Source organism: Elephas maximus, chromosome 19 (assembly GCF_024166365.1).
Source record: "Elephas maximus indicus isolate mEleMax1 chromosome 19, mEleMax1 primary haplotype, whole genome shotgun sequence".
Lineage (NCBI taxonomy): Eukaryota > Metazoa > Chordata > Mammalia > Proboscidea > Elephantidae > Elephas > Elephas maximus.
In genome coordinates this window covers 1,137,132-1,149,711 of record NC_064837.1, presented here as the reverse complement: position 1 = coordinate 1,149,711, position 12,580 = coordinate 1,137,132, and the positions used below count along the sequence as shown (strand labels likewise).

Sequence of the window (12,580 nt, the reverse complement as noted above, 5' to 3'; positions counted from 1 at the left end):
AAGGAAGGCTCATCTTTGGTCATGCAATGAGTTGGTTCCGATATGTAGAAACAAGGTAAAGAGACTTGACTGCAATGACTCTACGTGAAACAGGGTGCTATAAGGAAATAATGCGGCTCTTTAGAAAGAGAGAATTTCTCCTTTACATTATTCCCCCTTTCATAGAGAAATGGCTGCAGTTTCCAGTCATGGCAAGGGCTGGGCTGTCTTCCACCAAATGCTCTGCTAGCTGACAGAGACCATGGAGCTGCGAAAATAGAAATGGGGAGGGAAAGGCCAGTCAAGGAGTTAACGCAACAGGATCTTAGTTCACACACGCACGCACGCATGAGTTAACAGTTTACACTGTTCCACAGGGAAATGCTAGTATCCAGAATATGGCCAACATGTTTTATTCCTACAAATTTTTGGAAGTCAAAGGTCTTTAAACAGAGAAAATTCCAAAGACTTCAAAACGTTGTTACTGTGTTCCTTCCACACTAGACCCTCAGCAGCCAACAACTGTGCTGGTAAAGTAGAGATGACCAGGAGGGACAAAATCAGCTCATGCTCCCCTCTGCTGTTCTGACAGCCAAGGAGCATCTAAGAAAAAGAGAACTCATTTATTATCACGCATAAAAATCCTAAACGTGTAAGGGGAGATTTCAAAGCAAATTGGTAAAGATTGGGAGTTGGGGGCAGGGAAGGAGCCACAGCTCTTTAGGACTATAGGCTCTATACATCTAATATCATAAATGCAAATTTAAACTATGAAAAAATTAGTATGAAAGCGAAAAGATAATGCTTGCTGAGGTAAGAGGATACAAGAGGACCAGTTTCTACACTGAGGGCCAAATAAAATTCCAGGAGCTGACCGTCATAGCAACTAATGTGAGATCTGTCCAGAGAGCATTTAGGAATACCCGTGAGAGCTGGCCCCTCACCAGGGACAGGGTTTCTAGGTCAACACTTATGCAACAAGAGCTGGAAAAGATAACTTAGCAATCCAAAAATACATCTCCAACCCCCTCACTTTCCCTTTCACTGACAGCCACAAGAACACTTGCTGGGGACTTGCAGCGTTAGAGCTATAAGAACACAAAGGGCACACACAGGCACACAGGTCGATGTTAGAGCATAACACATATGTGCACACAGAGTCAGAAGCCAGCTCCAGGGCAGTCTGCACGTGATAGGCCACCATGCTGCTCCTTTCAGACGGGCCAATACAAGAGTCAGTGGTGCAGGCTAAACACATTTTGAATCTTAGACTTCTACCTTAGAAATGAATACAGTTAATTAAACACAAATTTTAAGTGTTTTTAATGATATCTTAAGATGCTGCCCATGAATGTTTACTGGAGTTAAATGATAAACAGCATAAAAATTGAATAAGCCACCCTAAAAATAATGGTGTTCACTGTTTCAAAATAAGACAGATAAATGCACAGGCCTTTCACTGCTACCGTCATCAGAAGCCTGTGTTGGCTCCTGCCCGGTGTCATTCAACAGTAAGTTTGCATGTAGCCCATCTAACCCTTAAGCCAAGCTGCCTGTGTCGTCTCAATATTCACCAGGCCCCAGAACTCAGCATTTCAGGAAAAAGATTTGATGTTTTAATTTCAATTAAAGTTTTAATTTCAATGTCTTTCTCTTAATTGTTCAAATCTGAAAGAAGTCAGGGCTTAAAATTTTATTCATTATCCCTTTGCCCACTAATTTATACACGTCCAGTAAAGCAGACCCCTTTCAGGTCCGTAAAAATCATGGTGGATTGTTCAAATTTCTGGAAGAGAAAGACCAGATCTAGAAGCCCAGCTAAAACATGGCGACAAAGCGATTCAAAGGACTGCCCTGGAAAGATGGTAAGGTTGGCACCAGAGTTTCTTCTAGAGAAAGGCCAGCTAAACAACTAGTCTCAAGAATGGTAGAGCTTAAAGGGGTCTTAGAAAACTACCTAGTCCCATCTCTTCCTTTAAAAGAGGAAGGAGCGAGGCTGGGCAGGAAACACTGCCAGTTAGTGGCAGAGATGAGACTGGGGCCTTAATTCTATGCCCATCTGTATTAACATCAGACAGACATTCTGACTCTGAAATAAAAATACCTTTGAAAATGTAAATAGGAAGAGCCCTAAACCCATGGCCACTGAGGGTATTCTAACTCACAGCGACCCTATAGGACAGAGTAGAACTGACCCCATGGGGCTTCCAGGAAGCAGACTGCCACATCTTTCTCCTGCAGAGTGGGCTAGTGGGTTTGAACTGCTGACCCTTCAGTTAGAGCTGAGTGCTGAGTGCTTAACCACTGTGCCACTAGGGTTCCTTAGGAAGACCACTAATGAGCTAATTTTTAGAATATCTCAAATACTAAGTTAAATAATATTCTACTTTGTTTTCAGCTATTAATTCCCTGGTAATAAATGTCATTCTTAATCAGGTACTTCATTTGCCCACTTATCAGCCTGACTTATAACTGAGGTTTCCTTGAATGTCCATACATGTAAAATCGGAAAATGAATCAATCCTCTGTCATGATCAAGGTGTTTCTGAGATGCTCTTACCTTCTCTCAGTTGTACTTGGAGGATCTCACCAGAAAATTTTCTGCAAGTTCTTTGGCTGTGGCTGAACCAAGAACGACTTTTGACTTCTTAAAGTCAAACCGAGTTTCAGTCAAGAACTCATTCAGCCAAGATGGAAACGCTAGGTAGCTTCAGTACTTTTGAGGGTGTGAGTTGATTTCAATTCTTGCTCAAGAGGTAAGTTCAAGAAGTGGCTTAGCCATCATCAAGTAACTTCCAAATAGTCAATACTTTAGGACGGGCAGCTTGTCAGAGAAGCGCAAAATCAGATAAGAAACCGTCACTGGCAGTTGTCTGCTGTCCTGACAAATGCAATGACAGAGAAGAAACTCTGACACCTACAGTTTTCAGTAACACGCCATGTTCTGGAGTGTTGTCAGCTCCTAGAATTTGTGACACGTTTTGTGATAAAGGATAAAACTGTTGGATTTGGAATGTAGGTTTGCAAATCACTGAAAAATCAAAAGAGAAACATTCTGTGTTAAAAAAGCAACCCTAAGTCTGAAGATACAGGATATAACACATGGAGCCTCAATGTCAGGACACTTGCAGAGATTTCCTGACACCAGAGTTCAAGTTGTGTAGTTTGGCCTGTATCTCAGGACCTATGCAAGGAACATTGTATCTCAAACAATAACCTATTTAGGACCACCACTTAAACTCAGGGCTTGTCTATCACCATTTGTTTTTAAAATAACACATATATAAAGCAATGTAAGTTACGACTTGTTTCCTCTTCCAAAGACACACAATATGGAAGCAAGACAAATAACAAGCGAACACAAAAGCAAACTAGAATGACTTCACACTCATTTATCACTAAGGCACATTATGAAATCTAGTTTTCTCTCCTTGTACCCTCTTCTTAAAACTCACTTCCTTTGGTGGATAGAGGGTATGATAGTGACTATAAACAATGATTTTGATTTTTAAGAGTGGACTGTGGAACTAGCTACATATTTTTTCTTAACCCTCCTCTAGAGTCTACTTTATGTAAAAGTCATAAAACAAAGGAATGAGTGATTGTTTGGAGCAAGTTTAGTAAGAGAATCAAACCAGAATTTTGAGAAGAAATCTACTCTTTCCAATGTCACAAAAATCATGGTTATACAACGTTACAGACCCAAGAGGTCAGAATCTAGCCAACGAACAACCACCTGATCCTTGAGAACATATAAAATGGGGAAATTACACAAACCAGCATTTAGAACCCACTAAATTTGATTTTAAAAGATTACATTTCAAATATGAGAGACACCTAAAAATTCAAAATTTCTTAATATCCAAGAATCTCAAAGTTAAGGACATTTGTCTTGACTGGAGAAAGGTAAACCTGCATTAGTGATATTCTAAAATACTGTCTATGATCTTGTTTGTAACCTATCTAAATTTAGGTGACAGTGAAGCTTCAGCTCACTTTAAGAATACTCGTACCAGTAGCTGTTGAGTCGATTCTGATTCACGCCAACCCTACGTACGCCAGAGGAGAACTGTGGTCCGTATGGTTTTCAATGGCCGATTTTTTGGAAGCAGATCACCAGGACTTTTTCCAAGGTGCCTTCAACCTTTCAGTTAGCAGCCAAGTGCATTAGCCATTTGCACCATGCAGGGACTCCCACTTCAAAAATACGTTTCTTTTAAATTTCACTGTTAAGCACAGCTTTCTGAGTTAAAGCACTGTGTGTCCTCCTTCAAGAACACAAGGGAAAATTATGCATCATAAAGTGGGTTGTTTCAAGGGTTTTGAAACAGGCCCTGAGTGCTACCAATAAAGAAGCCTGTCCCTGCTGGAAGGGGTGAGTCCTCTGTCTGGTCGCAATTCCAGCTTTTCCCACTGCCTAAGAGTTGCCTATACAAGGTGTTGCTGCTGCCTCCTGAAGTATTTGCTTCCCTATACTAGCCAATGCTAAGATTTAAGGAACGTCCTAGGCACTACTTCTGTCCTTTAAACCTAGGAGGAGACTTGGTTAGAACTTATCTACATAAAAAAGCAAAGAGTTTTTCCATCAGAAAATGGCACTGATCAAGCACTGAGATATTCTTAGGCTGTGATGGTAGTGTGAGCCGAAGGAAGAAAGTAGGATAGAATCTGGCACAGAAGGACATAAAAGTGTCATATCTACAGACAACAAAGCCCCCCAGACAGTGGTTAAGTGAGCAGAGCAGCCAGTGCTGCCTGGACGCCCATCAGGCTTACAAAGGCTCAGCCCTGCACCAACCTGCTGTGGCCCTGCACCAACCTGCTGTGGCCCTGGATATCACCCAGCTCCTTCTGCAGCCTCGCATTCTTCTTCTCCTCCTCCAGCAGCCTCCTCTTCACAGTGCGCAGCTCCTGCTGGGCCTCACACTTGATGTCGTTGGCCACCACCACGGCAGTCTGCAGGTCAGCCTGGAACCGCCTCCACTCCTCAGTATCCTCCTGGAAACCCAGATTCCATCAGGTTCCTACCAGCGATGGCACCCAGACTGCTAGCTGGGCCCCCAAGTGCCCCCTGCTGACCACCGAGAAAGATGGACTGGGCAGACTTAGTGAGCCACTGGCTTCATGTGAACTCACTTCTAGGAAGAGGCACAGGTGGGAACTCCACCTCAGTGTTGTCAGTCCTCCATCCTAAAACAGAACTAGTTTAATTTTTCTTCCTGCCAACTCTCATTTATGGCTCCAGGGCCTATGATGAGGAAATGTATTACAAGAAAGCATTCTGGAGAAGGTAATCAGGGCATTTTTGGATGGTTTCTAAAGCTAACGTGGGGTTAATTTACACTGTCGTTATCCACATCTCACCTTCATCTGCTTAGTGAGTGTCTTTAGCTGCTTCTCCAGGTCTAACTTCTGTTCCTCCAGCTTCAACACATTACCTAGAAAGAAATCAGACAGGAGTTGTAAGAGCTGTGAGACTGGGGAGAAGGTAAGCTAGGTAGCAAAGAATCAGCCTTTGATACTGCCACAGGCTTTAAAATTCATCAACTCTACTATAAACTCCAATTTTTTTAGCACTCTGCAAACTAGGGGCTAGAAGCAGGAGGTTCCTCTAAGATTGAGAATGGGATGATTTGAAAAATAAGTGGCACCCTGGTGGCGCACTGGTTAAAAGCTCAGCTGCTAACTAAAAGGTCAGCAGTTAGAATCCACCAGCTGCTCCTTGAAAATCCTTTGGGGCAGTTCTACTCTGACCTATAGGGTCCCTACGAGTTGGAATCAACTCGACGGCAACAGGGTTTGTTTTGCTTTTTTGTATTTAGGTTATATCCTCAGACAACAAGTTACACAACCGTGCAACACTACAGAAAAAGATCTAAATAGTCATTTATGTTCTCTCTGCCTCCCTAATATTCACACACAATCTACCTGAGTGCCCTTTTCTGTAGTGAGAGGACTTTCATATAATAGAGGGTACAACTGCTTATTACAACGGTGACTTTTAGACCAGTGTCTGTAGCAGTGGTTCTTAAACAGCAGGATCACTTGTGAAGCTTTTCAAGTATCGATATTTGAATGAGGATCTCCAAAGGTAACAGAGTCTAGACTATATTTTGAAAACTTCATAGGTGACTTGACTGCTTGTTGCTGTTAGTTGGCGTCAAGTTGATTCTGAGTCACGACAGCCCAGTGTGCGCAGAGTAGAGCTGCTCCATAGGGTTTTCAAGGCCTTAATCTTTTGGAAGCAGACTGCCAGGCCTGTCTTCCGAGGCACCTCTGGGTAGGTTCTAACTGCTAGCTTTTTGGGTAGTAGTCAAGCACTTCACGGTTTGCAGCATCCAGGAACTCCGCAGTGGCATGAATGCCTCTCCCTAGTTAAGAACCACTTCAGCTTGCCTTCCCTGCCTCCCTTTCTCTCCACCATAACTGTCCTCCACCATGCTCTCAGTGTCACTGAAGTCTGCTCATGTCATTTTCCTAGTTAAAACTCTTCCGTGGGCCCTTGTGGTCTACTTTACAGCAGTAGTTGTACAGTACAGATGCGAATCAGAATCATCTGAGAAGCTTAAAAAAAATACATGTGGTCCTACTCCAATGGTTCCAGTTTGGTAGGTGGGGTGTTCTGTAGCATTGTGCTTGGGTTCAATGCTACAGAATTAGAAAACTCTCCTTAATTTCCTTTATTTCTCTGCCCATTCCTCTCGAGGATCTTACGGGAAGGAATGACTGGTCTAGGGCAGGATTTTTATGAGCCTGGATCTCCAGGCTAAAAGACCTTCCACCTTAATAATGTAATACTAATAATTATTACACTTTGACAACCCTAACGGAATAAGCACAAGGCTGGGCCTAAACTCGCTCTGGAGAGTGATTACACGCTGGTTTCCTGATGTGTCTGTACTGACTTTCAAGGGTTTGGGGACAACACAACTCACTTCTCAAGAGCAATACATCCCCCAAAACAGAGCTCCTCTCTGACTTTATTCTTTTCAAGTATGGTGCTGTTTGTGCGGAAATATATACTGACAATGGCCTCCAGTTTTTGTGTTGTATCCTTGAGCATGACCACTGAGAACACTCGGGACGGCACTGACACTGAAGGCCAACATCCCGCAGTTCTACTGTCTATCACTTCTGAGAAGAACGGAGCAGGTACTGGCAACTCTGACGCTAACCAATTAATCAAACATGTTGGTACATATCCGGGAACTTTCCAGGCAGCTGACTAAGCAAGCTACTTTTGGTAATGGCTAGGGACACTATAAGCTTTGTGCATGAATTTCCTTTTATTACAAGAGTAAACCACATTAGATGAGATCATTTGATAAGGTCTATTTGAACAAAGCAGGCAATGTTCAGCCTCTTTAAAAAATGTCTTTCCCTATTCAAACCAAACAATGAGTTTATAAATAAGCCATATATTGATACCTCTTCAGAACTAGGTGGTCAAGTAACTAGGACATAAGTTATGTGATATCCTAGCATCAATGGGACACATGCTGGAATTGTTTCCTCCCTGAGACCAGGAGCACACATTATGCGTAGCAGTGTGACATCCATTATCCATCTTCTACCCGCCAGATGCCTGCATAGCTGCTGTGTGCTGTTCAGGCAGTTCCGACTCACAGTGATCCCACGGGACAGACCAGAACTGCCCCGCAGGGCTCCTTTACAAGAAGCAGATTGCCATGTCTTCCTCCTGTGGCACCACTGGGTGGGTTTGAATCACTTTCCTTTCGGTTAGCAACCGAGAGCTTAACTATTGCGCCACCAGGACTGTAGTGAACAGTTTATTCTGAATAACCTCTAATAACCATGGATCATCCTGAGGAAAAGTCTATGGGAACTATCAAATAGTCACAATTGAATTGTCATAACACACTGCCTCAAACTAGATTAGTTTTCTAGAGACAGGCAGCAACATGTTTACACACAGGACACTCGACGCTTTCCAGAACACATCTGCTGTTTTTAGAATTGCCTTACATGGCCGACTCATGTTCAACTTGTGACATCCTGTGTTCTCTACAATCTTTTCTTCTATGTCATCCAGTTTTTAATTTAGTTAAAAAGATTTATTATTCAGTTTTTCTTAAGTGCCATTCTTCATGTAAGATTACAGGACACCTGAAAGTAAGAATTTTTAAATCCCAGATAACACACGTGTCACATACCCTCACAGTTACTCACTGCTGCTGGTTTTTCTCTATTATCCTGTTCCACATTTAGCCAGGTCTTGGTTTCACTTTCCAAGGATTGCCTGGTGGATTTGAAGTGTAAACCTTTTGGCTAGTAGCTGAGCTCTTAACCACTGTGCCACTAGGGCTCCAGAAACCCTGGTGGTGTAGTGGTTAAGTGGTATGGCTGCTAACCAAAAGGTCAGTAGTTAAAATCCACCAGCTGTTCCTTGGAAGCTCTCTGGGGCAGTTCTACTCTGTCCTATAGGGTCGCTGTGAGTTGGAATTGACTCGATGGGAATAGGTTTGGTTTTTTTTTTTTTGGTTTTACTTAGAGCCCTGGTGGCGCAGTGGTTAAGTGCTCAGCTGCTAACCAAAAGGTCAGCTGTTCGAATCTACCAGCCACTCCTTGGACACCCTATGGGGCAGTTCTACTCTGTCCTGTATGGTCGCTATGACTCAGAATTGACTGGTTGGCAATGGGTTTCAGTTTTGCTTACTTTCTAGTTCACTAATGATTTGGTTATTATGTAACTTGACTGCTCGGTGCTGTTCCACCTGATCTTCCAATTCGAATATAGTTTCCTTCATGTCTTTGATCTCTGCATCACTCTCTGACGCTTTCTCCTGAAGTTTTAGGCTGGTTCTGCTCAGTTGTTCTGCTTGATGATCACATATCTCCTTCAGACAAGAGTAATCCTTTTCCATCTAGAATAAAAAAGGAATGTTCCCCAGTGAGTTTTACAACAGAAAGTTCCCACACAAACCAGCAGCAGATTCATCAACACGAGAGCAAAGGCTGTTCTTGGTATGTGCTGTACTGGGTACAGCTTCTGTATCCTTAGCCTCTGACACAGCCAAGCCTACGAACATGCAGTAAAACACAATGTCTGTAAACGACCAAGTGGGTGGATTCTGTGCACCTTCCTACAAGCAGAAAGGCAGCTGCATGTATTTCTGTACCCCTCGTTTACCTATGGGTAGGCCGGTGCCTCACACCAGGAGAGCTGGGCTGGCTGCTGTGTGTGGCTGACCCCACCTCACATCTGTTACGGAGCAGTGCCCTCTGCTGGTGAGCTATGAACGACGTGCAGCTCACGTCAAGCCCGTGAACAACTGAGGAAAACACTGCCAGGTCTTGCGCCATCCGCCATCCCCCAGATTGGCTGTGGATCAGATCTGATTCACAGGGTTTCCACTGGCTTATTTTCAGAAGTAGAGACTGCCAGGCCTTTCTTGTGCAGCACTGGTGAGTGGATGTGAACCACCAACTCTTCTATTAGTAGCTGAGAGCAAATGGTGCCACCCAGAACCCCTACCTACCCCAAATCTCCTTAGCCATAAAATACTCGTGGTTACAGTGCTTCTTTAGAAGCATACAACATGGGCATGACAGAAAATGCCAGAAGAAGGCATAGAACATAGAAATGTGCATGTACCCAAAACAGAAACATTGACTTACTTTTTCAATTTTCAAAACTTACAAATATACAAAAAAGCACTAAAATGAGACAACCATGCACCAAACAGATTTAACAGTGGCTAAATTTTGCCACATTTGCTATATCTTTTTATTTTAACTGGTTTGTTAAAACTTCAAGTTTTGCTCCCACCCCAGAGAGTGAAAATTATCCCCAAATTGATGTGTGGTCATTCCTTGAAGCATTTTCCATTTTTACTATAAATGCATTTGCCCATGATAATATATGGTATTATTCTGGATGCTTTAAAAAATGTACACAAATGGTGTTATACTACTTTACGGTTTGGTAGTGTCTGTGTTATACTGGGGATTACACGACACTATGCTTTTGTCCTGTACTATATTACACTGATGATTTTGTAACTTGCTTTTTACCGCTTCTGAGATGTATCCAAATTGACACACATTATTCTAGGTCATTAATTAATTGCTGTGTAGTATCCCACTGTCTGAATATACCAATTATTTTATTATTGTGAACATGCTCAATAAACACCACTTCCCCTTTCCTACAGTTCTTTAATTAAGTGTTACTAAGTAGTTGTACATTTACCAGGAAAACTAATAGATTAATTCTAGGTTTTGGGGGAGGAATCCCCATATGCAATAACATTTTTGTCCAATTACATTTCATGTGCAAAAGCTTCTGGCTGTTACTAAGGGGCCTTGCCTGTCTTATTCGCCCTTGTCTCCCCAGTGCCTACACAGCGCCAGCCATACGTTGCTCTTGTTAGCCGCCATCTATCAGCTTCGACTCATGGAGACCTTACGTATAACAGAGCGAAACATTGCCTGGTCCTGCAACATCTTCATGATTGTGTGCATCCATGAGTCCACTGTTGTGTCCACTTTGTTTCTTGAGTGCCTCCCAACCTAGAAGATCATCTTTCAAAACTATATTGGACAATATTCTGTTGTGATCCACAGGCTTTTCATTGAGTAATTTTCAGAAGCAGATTGCCAGGCCTTTCTTCCTAGTCTGTCTTAGTCTAGAAGCTCTGCTGAAAACTGTCCACCATGGGTGACCCTGGTGGTGTATGAAATATTGGTGGCATAGCTTCCAGCATCACAGCAGCATGTAAGCCACCAAAGTACAACAAACTGACAGATGGGAGAGGGGCCAGAGATGGGAGGTGCTTAATAAATGTTTGATGAATGAATGAAAGAACACTGGAAAGCAGTATTGCTATGTTTTTCAACTATGAGACTATAATCAATAAAGAAGGAAAGAAGGGAGGAAGGAGGCAGGGAGAGGAAAAAAAGGAAAAGGGTAAAAGAAAACGAGAGAAAGAAGGAAGGGAAGAAATTAGGAGAGTGAGAGGACCAGCACGGGAAAGAAGCGGAGTACATCACCTGTGTTAAGTATTGTTCTGTGAAACTCGAGTTTCAGATAAACAGGTGTGGCACTGGATTGCAACGGGCTTGGTTTGGTTTGGTTGGTATTACGGGTTGTGGTCAATAGCTTGAAAACTACTGAAGTACATCACAGTGGCTAAGAGTGTAGACCCTAAGCCAGACTGCCAGGTTTAAATCCCAATTCTACCAAATTAAGCCCCGTGACTTTTAATCCCTGTGCCGTGTTCTCCTCATCTGAACGATGCTGCTGTTGTCATTAGTTGCTATCGATTTGATGCTAACTCATGTCCACCCCATGTGTGCAGAGTGGAATTGCTCCATAGATTTTTTAAGGCTGTGATCTTTCAGAAGCAGATTGCCAGGCCTTACTTCTGAGACACCTCTGGGTGGGTCTGAACCACCAACCTTTTAGTTAGTAAACTACTGCTTACCCATCTGTGCCACCCAGGGACCTATTTGAACGATGGAGGCAGTTAAATGAAATAATGCACTTAAAAAGTTTATCAGAGAGCGAGAATACACAGGGAGCACAACTTGTAGATGTAATCAGTGTTACTGAACTTTTACATATATATTCAAAATGTAATTTTAAAAAGTTTATCACAGTGCCTGGCACATAGTCAGCACTCAATAGAAGTTGTTATTTCTCTTGTAATTGCCTTATGTCTTAGTGCATACAGTATGAGATACTAATATAGCACAGAGCACAGGTCCATTTGACCAAGAAAGCTCCAACACACAGAAAAGATCAAAACCATTATCTTATACCTTATGATAGCTATTTTATCAAACAGAAGACTTTTGAGGTGAAAAGTGGCCCTGTATTTTAGATACTAAAAGGTTAATATCTGAATGTAGCAAAGGAAGCAGTATTTCAGTTCTGCATTCCGAGTCAGACCGTTGCCTCGTGCAGAGCAAGCCAGGCTCCATGTCATGGGGTCCTCAGGCTGAGGGCCTCTCATCCCAGGTCAGGAGTGAAACTGGAGACTTGAACGGGTCACTGAGGCTGAGCACCCTGAAGAAGGTCTTGTGAGCCCTTGAGGTTGTTGGCCTCGTAGATGCTCTGTCCTCCCTTTGCACCCCACATGTGGGCTGGCCAGGTTTGCAGGCACCAAACGTCACACGGGGGAGGTGTGGATCACGGTGATGTATGTACACTCAGGCTGCTGGGTCGGCAAACATACAGATCACATACATACAAACACTCCTCCTTCTTGATTTTGGAATGATTTCTTCGAGCTCAAAAATGTATTACAGAAAACGCTTTTCTTAAAAAACAAAAACTTAAGTAGTTTCACAACTTCTCACAGAGCCTTGCTAGATAATAACAGGCAGGTAATATTTTTATGGTCCTGGGTATTGCAAATATTTAACAAGCTTCGCTTCTAACTGAAAGGTCGGCGATTCAAGTCTGCCTAGAAGAAAGGCCTGGTGATCTACTTCTGAAAAAATCGGCCACTGAAAACCTATATGGCACAGTTCTACCCTGAGTCACATGGGGCACCATGAGTCAGAGCTGACTCAGCCACAACGGGAGCTGGAAATACTTTTGTACTCATTTTAAAGACTAACAAATGGACAGAGA

The 12,580-nt window shown here is 42.8% G+C and overlaps 1 protein-coding gene across 6 annotated transcripts in view; it reads right to left on the bottom strand.

The window, feature by feature from the left end:
• The window catches only part of SPECC1 (sperm antigen with calponin homology and coiled-coil domains 1), a 477,242-nt gene that overhangs the window by 140,509 nt on the left and 324,153 nt on the right, over nt 1-12,580 (bottom strand). For all 6 annotated transcript variants that reach the window (XM_049860224.1, XM_049860218.1, XM_049860220.1 and 3 more), the window contains 3 exons: nt 8,657-8,864; nt 5,344-5,417; nt 4,799-4,977 (listed from right to left, as the gene is read on the bottom strand). In XM_049860224.1, the coding sequence (XP_049716181.1) occupies nt 4,799-4,977; nt 5,344-5,417; nt 8,657-8,864 (461 nt within the window). The remainder of the gene's footprint in view (nt 1-4,798; nt 4,978-5,343; nt 5,418-8,656; nt 8,865-12,580) is intronic.